The 14,041-nt window shown below is 32.8% G+C and overlaps 1 protein-coding gene across 1 annotated transcript in view; it reads right to left on the reverse strand.

Annotated features, from left to right (window-relative positions):
- Positions 1-14,041, reverse strand: part of LOC129221436 (lysophospholipase D GDPD1-like) — a 97,217-nt gene that overhangs the window by 36,460 nt on the left and 46,716 nt on the right. The window contains exons 3-4 of the mRNA XM_054855954.1: positions 8,261-8,434; positions 4,247-4,289 (exon numbers count right to left, since the gene is read on the reverse strand). Of these exons, the coding sequence (XP_054711929.1) occupies positions 4,247-4,289; positions 8,261-8,434 (217 nt within the window). The remainder of the gene's footprint in view (positions 1-4,246; positions 4,290-8,260; positions 8,435-14,041) is intronic.

The following is a 14,041-nucleotide window of genomic DNA, read 5'->3' on the forward strand; positions in this document are numbered from 1 at the left end:
AAGAGGCTTCGGTTTATCAATAGATCCATTTCAAACAAATCTAAAGAAGTTCTTCTGCCCTTATATAGAAATTTGGTAAGACCTCATTTGGAGTATGCTGTTCAGTTTTGGGCTCCTTATCTTAAGATATTAATGTATTGGAAAGGGTTCAAAGACGGGCTACAAGGCTAATAAATGGACTTTCTCACTTAGACTATGATTCCAGGCTTAGAAGACTAAAAATGTAGTCTTGAGCAAAGAAGAGACCGACGGGACATGAATCAGTTGTTTAAATTTATCAAAATGAAAGATGTTACGGGGCTGAAGTTTAGTACTGAAAACAGGACAAGGGGTCATTGTTTTAAGCTATTTAAATCTCAGGCTAACATGGATGTTAGGAAAAATTATTATTTTAGCAGAGTAGTGGAACCTTGGAACAGTTTACCGGAAGAGGTGGTAATGAGCAAGGGTGTAGATAGTTTTAAGAGGGCCATTGATCTTCACTGGGGATTGTAAATTGATTAGGACCAGTCTAGCTGGACCCAGAGCCTGTTGCTGGTTGTCACTTTTGTATTTGTATAAAATGCAAGGGGGGAGCAGGTTAGGTGGGCGGTGTCTCCACAGCAGACTTTTTTAAAAAATGAATTTAACGTCATCATTTATTAAATAACCTCTAAAAAATTCAGGATACTATCTAAAAAATCAGAACAGATGTCCACAGAAGAATCCTTTCTTCGAATTAAAAGCTAGATTTCACTTGTTATGAAATAATAACTTGAGAAAACTTTTAAAAACTGTACTTATTTCCTCAATTCTTCTTTCTTAAAACACGTAAATAGAACAATTTTATCATTTCTTGATTGATTGTAAATTTTTAGCTTAGAAAAGTGGAGGGGCAAAGCTCTTTTACTTTTAAAAGTGAGGGGGCAGTTCCCCCCCTTTCCCACTTGTATGAGACCGCCTATGCTTGAGAAATAAATCATGTTCTTTTCTTAAAACCTTGTCAAGAAGGAATATGTACTACTGTTCAAGGCTTCGCATTTCATTATGTCTTTATGGCTTTGCAGAACATTTTCAATCAGCTAAGTGTTTGTAGCACAACATTCTCCTGATAGAGATATAAAAAACTTTTGGGTCATTTCTGTCTGAGCATAAATTTGTTCTAGGCAGAGTACCATTTTGGTCAAGTAATTGCTGTTTGGATGAGCAACTGCCGTTTGGTAGACTTTTTTGCACTGGTAAAACAGAAATTTGCATTCCTAAGAAACATCCAAGATTTATTTATTTAGTTTTTCAATAACTGAAAATTATATTAACTCACATTCTTTGCTTTTCTAATCTTAAAAGAAAAATACAATACATAATAATTATAACAGTATGTTTGTTCCAAAGAAAACGAGCTGATGTGTGCATCACATGACTTCCTTTTACTCCAATTTAATGTCATTTTCTCATTATTAGCAGTTTTAAAGTGATTCAATAGTTTACTCTCTAAATATCACCAACAGTGGCCAAATTAAAACCGGATTTTTTTTAAAAAACCCCGACAAAACTTGGCGATATATCACCAAGTGTCCGCCAAATTACAACACCACTTGAGTTTACATCGAAATTAACAATGATTTCCCCAAAAAAGGGGCAAAAGACCCCCTTTGGAGCATCTGAATGCAACCAAAAAAGGGAGGTGCACAACTGGACCCAGTAGGAGTCCATGTACCAAATTTCAACTTTCTAGGACATTCAATTCTTGAGTTATGCGACATACATACGCACGTACATACAGACGCAACGAGAAAACTCGTTGTTTTTTTCCTCGGGAATTCTGAAAATGGTTATTTCGTGCGTCTATACGTTCTTAGGCACTTATCCACGTGTGGTTGAGTCGAAAAAAAACTTAACATTCATTCAGGGGTGAGCAAAATGGAAATTAAGGTCGATTTTTGAGTGAAAATTTTTTGCTAATACAATACCTCCTTTTTTGTAAAAGGAAGTAAAAAACTATGCTCTTCAAAACAATTTATGTACAATTTTTTTAATGAACTACATTTTTTTAATATTATTATTGTTATTATTATTTTGGAATATCAAATTAAAAATTAATAAAACACCTATATAAGGTAGACAACATGGGTTTTTGAAAAAGGAGTTAATCCAAATCCACAGGCTTCTAGAAAAATAAAATTTACAAGTAATAAAGCCTGTGGTTGGAAGTAGCACGCTACAAGTAGCGACGCTACTGCAGTGCTAATTTTTAGTAGTTTGTACTGTAGCGCACTAATTTTTAAAAAGGTAGTGCAGTGAGTAGTTCGATACAAAAAAATAGTAGTTTGTAGTGATTTCTGGAAACTACTTTTAAAGAAACTTTTAAAAAAAAGAATCAAGGTTCAAATGAATTTGACTGGCGCAAATTTTACACAAGGTACATCAGCAGATGCAATGAGAAAAACGATTCATAAAAATACGAGCTGACATCAGGCATATCATTTTGACACCATACAGTCCATCTGTTTGACACCATTAGTTCGTTTGCTATCGTAAATTTCATTTTTTGGCAATATTTGTATTGAATAGATCTTGACTATATGAACTAGCGATATCCACCAAATTATCAATTCCTTTGTTTTTTCTGGCTGCCGAGAATGTCCCGTGGAGAAACGTTTTAAATTTCAAAGAAACTATTGTTCCAACACTGTGAAAGCATTTATTTTCGTGAAAATGATTCAGTGATTTTGCTAGTTGAAAATTTTGTGAATTTTATATGAAGACTGAGAGTTGAAAAACAAAAATATTTCGGGAGGCTTAAATTTTTGTGATTACGACGGGCACCCAAAAATTGAAGTCTCGGGAAAATAAGTACTTTTACAGTATTCACCAAATAAAGAAGGTACTGTAAATGTTATAGAAGAGGATGATATTGAACTGCCCCAGCCGGCTTACAATTAATACGGGCATTACAGTATTTTTAAGAGTGCAATTATGCACATTTTTTTTTTGGGGGGGGGGGGGAAGAAAAAAGAAATAATACATATATCTTAGTAATATTTCATGTACAGATGAGCTAATTCATCAATCTAAACCTTTTTTTTGTTTAATCCTCCTCGGTGTGAGTGTGTATTAGGGTTTCCCAAAGAAATCAACAGTTGATTTTTCAAGTTGCACACCCTCTTATATTTTTCCTTTTACGTCAAAACAATTGTGAAAAAACGTTTCATATAATTTGAACAACAGCAAGTGGTGCCAACTTTTGTAAGAAAGTGAACCAGCACTTGTAATACTAGGCCAAATAAAAAAAAAACTTTTTTGGAAACTTGAAATTTCTCTTGATAAAACATTGCCCCTATACCCCGGATGCACCACAAAAACATTTATTCAAATTTTAAAATATTTAGGTATCTCCCATATGGCCTGAATTTTATAATTTTCTTCAAAAAATTGATTTTTTTCGATACATATTTTTAAAAATGTAAGGTAAATTTTACAAAATTATCAAGCTGAAAAATAAAACAGTAAAGAAAGCTAGGTCTTTACTTTACGCAAAGTAATTTCTACTCTAGTAGTAGCTAGTGCTTCAGTAATGGCCACTACTGAAGCACTGGCCAATACTGGTGGGTTTACTCAATTGGCTTTGCTCTCCTGCAATATTTAAATTTCCCACATGGTACTCAAAGATATGGATCTTTTCAAGGTTACGTTAAATTTTTCCTTTTTTAATACATTACTTTTATTATTCGTATGCAAACGTTAATCTTAAAATGTGTTTGCTAATAATTTTTGAACTTGATACTTTATTTAAAATTATATGTAATTTTTGTAAAAAGATAAACAGAAAAAAATCAAATTTTTGGAGATAATTTTAAATTTTATGCCCAAGTGTGGGAAATCTAAATACTTATATAATATGAATAAATATTTTTGTGGTACATGTGGGAAGTGGGATACAGGGGTAAAGTTCGATCAACAGAAATTTCGAGTTTCTAAAATTTTTTTCGATTTGATTTGGCCTAGCATACAAGTACTGGTTAATACTTTCAGACGCATGTCGGCACGGGTTGTTGTTTTTCAAATTAGATGATATTTTTTCATAATTGTTTTGACATAAGAGGGTAGCAAAGTAGTGACTACTTTTCAAAAGTAGTTTTACTTGCTACATTTAAAAAAAAGTAGTTGTAATTAACTACATTTGTGAATAAGTAGTTGTAGTTCGCTACGAAAAAAAGTAGTTTTTCTAATCACTGAATGCTTGAAAGAATAAAAATCTAAAACTCACTTCTCAAAAGCTGGTATTGTATTTTCTAGTGATTCTCCAGCTCCTAAAGTTCATGGAAAATATAACATTATAAGCAAAAAGTAACAGTAAAAAAAATAATAAAAAAACAGCAAAATATACTTTCAAAATGCATTTCTTAACAGAAGTGTTGAGTGAGATTACTTCTAGCAACTTAAAATTATATACCCTATCAAAATCACCTGGCATTGCTTGGGCATGTAACATTTATGAGAAATAAAAGTAAGTTATTCAATACTCATCTGTTTTTTTTAACAAAAAGAATCCAAAATTTATCCCGAATCAAGGTTCCCATAAAAGAAAAATATTGTTGATAAAGAACAAAATATATTTGTTTAGAAACAAAAATAATAATTTGAAGAGAGATGTATGGAGCACTCGGTAACTACTTGATACTTGGCCTACTAGCCAATTTGCCAAGTACTCGGTACTCAGCCAAATTTTAATCCGGTACTTGGCCAATACCAAGTAGCTGTAAAAAATTGAATATTGTTCAAAGCAGATTTTACAATTCATAAAAAAGTCCCAACCCCCATTAAACCCTTTCAAAAAGAAAACAAAAAAGAATTTAAATTAATAAGCTCGTTAAAATAAATACATATCAACAAAAAAAATTGTTTTTCTTCTGTTGCTAAAATTTTTTTTTAAATAAATTGATGTACTTTCAAGAATAAATAAAAGCAATAAAATGTCAACTTAAAGAAATAATTTTCATTGTCAAAAAAAAGTCTGTGCATATCTTTATGTAGAAATATAAAAAAAACTCTGAATTTATCCGCCAAAAACTGAACACATAAATTAAAACTTTAGAGTGAAAATGAAAAAAAAATATTAGGAATAATTGTTTTTTGGTAAAAACCATGGCTTCGGAGTCGGAGTCAATCTCATTTTACAACAAAAGAGTCAGATTCAGTAGCCAAAGGTTTTTAATTCAAAGATTCGGAACTGGAATTAGCCATTTTCCCTTTAAGTCCGCAACTCTGACAATGTTTGAAGAGTCGGAGTCTGACTTTTTTTTTGGGATAAAGGAGTCAGAGTCGAATTTTGAAGAGTCAGAGTCTCATTTTTCCTCTGTGTATACATTTTTGCCACAGCTACGAAGTCAGAGTCAAAATCGGGGAGTCCGAGTCCCCGAGTAACTTTTGGGCCCAAGTGTTGGAGCTGGAGTCAGGTGCCGCAAAACTCTTGGAGTCGGAGTCTGGAGTTTGTCAAGAGCTGTTTCCAACAAAATTTATTTGAAGTAAATCCCCCTTTAAGTTCGGAATCTATATTGACTTCCAGTTTTCCCGTAGGTGCTATTGTTAAGGGATTTGAAATGTTCAAAATTGAACGGATATTTGTTCAAATCAAAAAGATATTAGCCCTGGCCATAGGGCAGTAACTTACTGAAAAAAATGTGTTTGAATCGGACTATTCATTCAAAAGTTGTTAGGGGGGACAGACAGATCGACAACATTTTTTTCCATCCGAATACCCTATTTTCCAATTTTTAATTTTTTGATATTTATTTAGCTATTTTATTTATTTTTGAATTTTTTTGTATTTTGCAATATTTTTAAGATGCATTAAGCCTTTTTTCATGCTTTTTTCTTCTTTCTCTGACTTTTACTGGGAAAGTAGGCTAAAAAGGGCTACCTTTTGGTTATAACTAGGCTTGCCAGACATCCTGGTTTTCAGATAAAATCCTAGTGTCCCGGCAGGTTTACTTCAAGTCCCAATTTAAGATAAATTGGATTACAGATGATCAAAAGAGTCTTAAAATAACAATTGTGAAGGATTATTTGGGATAATTACTTTGTCATTTGAAATACAATCTTGTAAAATTAATATCAGATCAGCGTGTGAGGGTTATTCTATAAGATTAAAACCAAGAAAGTCTTTCCAAAAAAAGTCCTAGAGAATGAAAAATAAATGTAAATATTGTTCAAGTTTTAATTCTTCATTCAGAGTATTTCTTCTTACTGAAGAAACTAATAAATATTAACATGTAAGAAATAAAATGTTTAAATTTATCTGCTTGTGTTATTTATTACTACCCCTGGTTTTGGGTTCATAATTAATAACCATTTATTCATAGCGTTGAGAATTAACTATCCTCTACAACACTCTAAAAACCAGCCAAGGGTTTTCGAATACTCGTAAACGGAGGGGGGGGGGGAGGTATTCCAGTGTCTAGGTTGAACATTTTAGAAATCTGACACGCCTAGTTATAACTACTTCAAATGATAACTTTGCACTCATCTATAAGAATTACTTAACATTTATAAAAATTATCTATAAAAAATAAAAACATTGAAAAATAACTAATTGAGTCAAGTGAAAAAAAATTATAGTTTGTACTTTGAAAAGGGCCAATTTTCACTCATTAGTTCTGTACCTCAGAGCCAGAAGAACATAAGTGACATTATGATAATTTTACAGTAGAGAAGAAAAACATTTTTCTGGCGCATGCAAAGGATGTGACGGGCACTCTTTTTTTCCCCTGGTAAAAAAATAAAAATATTTTTTTTTTAACAATTACCTTCAGATGGCCTATGTGAGATAGGCTTCAACAGAAAATTGCAGCTTTTGGATCTATGTCCTTCTGGCTGAGGTACAGAGTTTAGCATGGTGCTGAATATATACAGTTATTGCAGGAGATAAATCAGAAATTTTACTTCTTCCCCTCTAAAAATAAAGCTGAAAGTCTGGATCTCGGTCCGAATGTCTGTGATGCACATAACGCATGGACCATTCGTCTAATATTTAGGAAATTTGGTACAAAAGTAGTTTGTAGCATGGGGGTGTGCACATCGAAGTGATTTTTTGAAAATTCGATTTTATTCTTTTTCTATTCCAATTTTAATCCCATTTTACCGAGCAAATTATCATAACATGGACAAGCAAACTACCAAAACATGGACGAGCAAACTACCAAAACATGGACGAGCAAACTACCAAAACATGGGCAAGCAAATTAACATAGCACATTGGCGAGAAATAAATTCATCATCCATTATTTGTAAACATACAGGCGAACCAAATGATCTTTTAATTTTCTACTATGGGCAAGCCATGCGGGTACTGCTTGTTAATCATAAAATGAAATTATTTATTTCACAAAATGTATGTGTTTTTTAACAATTGTCGAGCAGTTTATTGTGGGTTATTTTTCATAAGAGTGCATTCAGGTTTCTGATGTTCTACTGTACAAAGGCCCGGAACCCGCAGTGCGTTCTTAAAAGGCCCAGTGGTCCAAGAAATTGAAATAAAAGAAAAAAAACTAGCACTAAGACTTAATACACTGCTGGCCTCTGGAGAGGGGCCATACAGATTTAGTTGCGGGGGGGGGGGGGGATACAAAATTTATAGATCCAGGCTCATGGACTCCCAAATGCAAAATTTTAAGGGAGGGGGGAGGGCTGAGACCTTTCCCCCATGGTTTAACAGGATATTTTCCCACAGAAATTGTTTTCGGTACTAATTAAGAGTTTTTACTTAACCTGTCCAGACATGTAGTTCTCCTACCATTGGCAGATTACCTGGCTTAATTTTTTATTCTGGCTTACATCCCTTTGCTTTTCGCTACCTCAAATTAATTTTCTTGCATTGCCCATGGTGTTCTTCTAATCCCAAAACAAATGTGAGCAGTCCTCATTGTTATTTGTGGTATTTTTATGCTGTTATAATGTTTCAAAATATCATTATTTTTGCACTACACAAACTAGAGGAAAGTATAACTGCATTCGTTGTAACCTTAAGATTGTAAGTAAACTTAAGGGCTGATATAATGCAATCATACCAAATTTTCTTATACCATCTATTGATATATTTTTTATCTACATATGGAAAAAAATAATTTAATTCATTTGGTAAAAAAGTTATAAGCTGAATCTAAGGTTTCTGTTACAACTAAATTAACAACATGAATAGAAACAAGAAAAAAATAAATTGCATGTAAAATTTCATTTGAAAAACATTAAATAAATAAATAAATAACATATTTTTATACTTTACCACCCCTATGGCTAATGTGAGTACACAAAAACTTGAGCTTTTTCTTCTTGTGAATTAGATTGGGAAATTTAAACAGAATCAAAGAAGAAGCAATATATCCTCCAAACAATGTTGCAACAACATGCATGATAAACATATGACTGGAAGCAATTAACAACTGCAGAGGTAATGCATCTAAAAAGAACAACATTAATAAAAATTTTAAATCTCAATTTCAAAAGAAAAATAGATGGGGGGGGGCAGGGGCGGCATTTCAGCATTTCATTTGGGGGGTCGAGTTTCTTAAATATGAATTACCTCAGTATGGAACAAAACACATATTGGCTAACAGCAAGTAATCATGATATGGGTTTAGAATTAATAAAAATTAGTGTTTAAAGCAATTTAAATTTTTGTGACAAAATTTGTAATTTATTTTATAAAATGTTATGATACAAAGTATCTTGATATTAGTTTTCATCTTTTAATAAAGTTTTGATGCTTGATCTTTAAAATACGGAAGAACAGGAAATCTGGTTACTAATCCAGCAATGCCCAGTGTCAAGCTTTTTTTTTTTTAAGTAAGGTTTTTTTTTTGTCCCTATTGTACCTCGAAAATAATTCTCTATTTTCCTCAGACACGAAAATATTTTTTTTTCAACTAGCTGAACTGATTGGAATAGTTGAAAAATAATTGAAGTAACAAAATTACGTATGAAAACATACATTTAACATCTTACTCGTTAAAATCACCCTGGTAACTTTAAAAATTGTTATGGTCTTCATTTTTCATCATTGAACAGTCTAGTCTAAACAATTCTTCTTGCCTCATGCTATAAATTTTACTCATAATTGAAACATTTTATTTTTTGTTTTCAATATCCAATCCAGATAACAGAGAGCTAACAACACTAAAATATTTATCATCAAATCTTGTGCTAATTTTATTAGAAACTGATTCTATTATTTTATACAATATGTTAAATCAATATGCATTTTGGTCACCTCTTCTAAAGTCATTTGAATATTCTTTGCAGTTTTTTAAAAATTATCTTGAAGTAAGAAATTTTTTTGAAATGATCCACGCTTGGTTGAAATTTACATCTGCGTGAAATTTATTAATAGTTTCAATTGTAGCTTGAACTGAAGCTTAAACGTTCCAAAAATTAAGTTTAGCTGATTGAAGATGTTTTGATAGAGTAAGGCATTGTTCAAAAACTCTCCACAATACAAACAAAGCAAATAAGCATTCAAACGAAGACATGTTAAAGAACAGTAGCTTTTTCATTATTGAAAGAGTTGTTTTCCAAAATCACTTGTTTGAAATTATTGAGGAGGGTCTTTATGGTTTTAAAGACCATCTTGTGTTGTCTCTTGAAGACCCTTTTGTGTCACTCCGAGATTAAATAGTTAAAGCCCCCCCCCCCCCCGAAAAGATTTTTTTGATGTGAGATATTTTTTTCAAAAATAGTATGTATTTTTAAGAAGTATAAAATGAAATCATACTATGCATTTAATAGCTGAAATGTGTTTCTGGAAAAAGAAAATGGTGGTGAACACTCATTAAATCGACACACTTAAAATATGAGCGTAACAATTAATGTAAAATACCAAGGCATTTTATTGTGAAAATCATGCAGCTACACCACTGCACGTGCCTCGTAACCATAATTACACAGAGCACACAAGAATGAAATATTTAACCTATATGAGGAAAATACCTCTTTAGTTAAAATTAACCATGATTCTTCATCAGTTTTTTCTATTCTGAAACGACCGGTAAAGGATTGACGAGTTTCTAATAAATCATTCAAAAAACGGAAAACACTCGCTTATGTTTGGAAATGTGTCAAGTTTCATCAACCAGCAAGACTCTTTTTTCATGAACATTGTTTTGCGATTTACATAAATTGAAGTTGCTCATTTTTTATCACTCCTCTCAAAAAATTTGGGGGTGCGACTGCCCCCTCTTGACCCCCCTATTTGCCGCCCCTGGGGGGGGGGGGTATTTGAGTAGGGATAATTTTGGAATAAATTTTATTTCATTAAAAATAATTTGGAAATTAATCATTTGATACACCTACAAAAATTCAGTTATAAACATCATCCTTACTTATGATTATATAGTGACAAAATTTTGCTAACACTTTTATTGAAATTAATAAAAAAATAAGTTCAGCTTTTTGGAGATGGCTCTGCAAGACAAATCAACTACTTCCAAATGGTGCTGCTAATTACCTGCCACTCTGTGTTTTCTTAATTTAGATTTATAGACATTGCATACGTTTACTTTAACTTGTCATTGAATTGAAACATTTACCATAATTAGTTTTCATGTATAATTGATCATTTGAAAACATGTGGTTATTTGGGTACATTACATTTTATTAATCGGAAGGATAAATAATAATTTTATAGGACTACAAAAATAGGCATTTTAGTTTATCCTCACTACCCAAGGCTATATACGCTAAAAGTGTGTTGGAAGATTTTTCAAACGTGCTTAAATGTTCCATAACGAAAAACTACTTCCCATTAATAAACGATTTGTCATTGTTTTATTTTTGCAGCATTTTCAGCCTGAAATCTATCTGAATACTTGTGAAAGTTAATATTCATACTACCTCATTATTTCTTTTACACCTATACATAAAACCAAAGTTTGAAAACATTGAGTAAGTTAGTTATTAAAACCATGCTTTGCTCACAAGCCATTACTATACCCAAATTCTCCCATCCACGGGGTAATTTGGATATAGTGAAACTTATATTATCATTTTTCGCAAATGGGTCTAAAAATGCGAAATTGTAGAAAACTACTCTAGAAAGTCAAAATGCTAAGCTAACACGAGAAAAAGGGGGGGGGGGGGAAGGAAAGAAAAGTCTAGTAAACTTGTAACAGAACTAGAAAGTTCAAAGAAGGTCATTTTATATCAAAACTACCCCAACAGACCCTACACTGCAAAATAAAGGTTCTCAACAAAACCTAAATTAATTACCATAAAGTATACTTGCATTAAAAAAAAATAAATAAGGTAAAAAAAAATAGAAAAAAAAAAGGAAAGAAAATTTTTCAGCATAATTTTCTGATTCTATGCAAAGAGCAGAAAATCTAAATGCAGGGAAGAACCGATTATGACAAAAGAAAATCTTACCGAAAATGTGTTTAAAAATTTAATTAAATCGATAAGGATTCAAAGGAATAAGCACAGGTGTCACGAAACACGTTTTCTAATATATGAAGTTAATTCCATTGAAAGTTTCACAAAATGTACGATTTTGTTGATTTAAAATATAGTTTATAATTTTTTGGTGAAATTGAACTTGATAGTTCAGAGCTCCCAGCTGCAGATTTATCAACAAACAAAAAAAAAAAAATCAGACGTAGCTAGCAGATTCTGCTGCCATTCGTACTACAAAAAAGGGAAATAATTTAAACATGGCTAAGATTAATTATGTAAAATACTTTCAATTGATTTATGTAGAAAAATTTACCTTTAAGCTCTATTGAAATTAAAGGGTAACTAGAAAATAAAGGAAATAGTTTGTGAACAGAATAAAATCATATTGCCGAGTTTTTGTTTTGCTAAGATTTGCGAAAGTCAGTATTATTATGGTTGCGTTCGACGAACCTCCTCGGTCGACCGGTAGGTAACCGGTAACTAAACGCAGCGTTCTATGATCAACCGGTTACCACAGCGGTTACCATTCTAAGCTGTTGATTGGTTGATTGGAGCACGTGATCATTATCTGTCACGTGATTAACTAACCGGTCGCGCTCGGTCGTGCTCGTCGAACGCAACCTATGACCACATTCAGAACTCCAGCGCTCGAATACGATACCTTGCGGTGATTTATAAAACTGCGAATGCAACTAAAACATTGGCACGTTGCGCTCCACGGTGTCTGTTGACGTAAACACAGGCAGTTTGTTCTGAGTATTTATTAACGCAATCGATGTGTCTTAGTTTGCTTTCAGTTACAGAAATTAATTCGTCCCTTAGTAGTATTCTCGAGCTTCTCAAAATAATGTTAGTTTTCCTTATTTCTTTCAAAAAAGTATTAAATGGTGGAAGCATAAACAAGAAAACTCTGGATTAACAAAATTGGATAACGTTATACCAGGTAAAATTTTTTATTGTTTTGTGTGAATTTGTAAGAATATGAGTTTTTTTTAATCTTAAATTAATTTAACTAATCATATTTTACAGCAGCATTTAGTTGGAATGGACAGTATGCAAAATATTTTCTTGAATTTATTATCGTAGAACAAAATGAAAAATGTTTAACCGAGAAAGAATTTACTTTATTCCTTTTTGGAGCTCCGATAGCCCGGTGGCTAGAGTGGTGGGATTGCAAACGAGTGGCCCTTGGTTCGAGTCCCAGTCGGAAGGAAAATTTCCAGAGTAAATTTATTTTTTGTGACATAGGTAGTTTTGTCCAGGGGTTGAGTGTAGGGGAGCATATTGGAGATAGTGATCATAACAGCATTAGGTTCCGGGTAAAATTTGAAGTGTGCAAAGATGATAATTTTAGGTTTGTGCCCAATTTCAGAAACACCGATTTTGTTGCACTTAGGCAGAGCTTGAAAGAGGTTTTTTTCGTCAGGGTTGGAAAATAGCGACGTAGATCAGCAGTGGACGGAATTTAAGGATAAACTTGCTAAAACCGTTGGGGACTATGGACTATGTTCCATTTATGAGAAAAGGTGTTAGTACCAATATTTCGCCTATGTGGTTCTCCAGGAAGACTAAAGAAGCTCTTAATTATAAGCAAGCCACTTTTCGTAAGTTTAAAGAAACTGGTCAGAGTGCGGAGAGGCTCCAGTATGGTAAGGCAAGGCGAAATTTTAAGTATTTGGTACGGATTCAGAAAAGGGAATTGGAGCAAAGGCTGGCAGATGACATTGATGGGAACCCTGAGGTTTTTTGCTTACGCTAATTCTGGGAAAGCTCGAAACAGTCAAATTGGGCCTTTGGTTGATGAGTATGGAAATTTAATCCAAAACGATAGGGATATTGCAAATGTTCTAAATAACTTTTTTTCCAGTGTGTTTAACGATAACTGTATCTCAACAGTTGACACTAACAAGACACAAGCTATTATACAGCTTGAGGATTTTGTATTTTCCAGGGAGGAGGTTTTATTTCATTTGAAAAAGATTAAAGCAACTAAAGCTCCGGGACCAGATAATATCTATCCAAAAATTTTAGTTGAATGTGCAGAGGAATTAGTGGATGTTATTTTGAATATTTTCAATGCTTCTTATAACTCGGGGACGGTGCCAGAGGACTGGAAGCTGGCTAACATAACGCCACTCTTTAAGAAGGGGTCTAAAGTTATTGCTGGGAATTATAGACCTGTAAGTTTGACTTCGGTGATTTGTAAGATTTTTGAAACTTTGATCAAAATTAAGATCATGATGTTCTTAGAGACTAATAGTCTGTTGACTAGTTTGCAGTATGGTTTCAGGAAAGGTAAATCCTGTACTACTAATTTATTGCATTTCTACGACAAGGTTACCTCAGCTTTAGATAACAAAAAATGTGTGGATGTTGTTTACATTGATTTTCAAAAAGCTTTTGACAAGGTACCGCATGTTGCTCTTCTCAGCAAGTTAGCTGACATTGGAATAGGAGGAAAAACTTTACTTTGGGTTAGAAATTGGCTACTGGTAGGAAGCAAAGAGTAGTTGTGAGAGGAAATCATTCTAATTGGAGTGATGTTTTAAGTGGGGTTCCTCAGGGATCAGTTTTAGGGCCTCTTTTGTTTATTATATTTATGAATGACATCAATGAAAAT

Source organism: Uloborus diversus, chromosome 1 (genome assembly GCF_026930045.1).
Source record: "Uloborus diversus isolate 005 chromosome 1, Udiv.v.3.1, whole genome shotgun sequence".
Classification (NCBI taxonomy): domain Eukaryota; kingdom Metazoa; phylum Arthropoda; class Arachnida; order Araneae; family Uloboridae; genus Uloborus; species Uloborus diversus.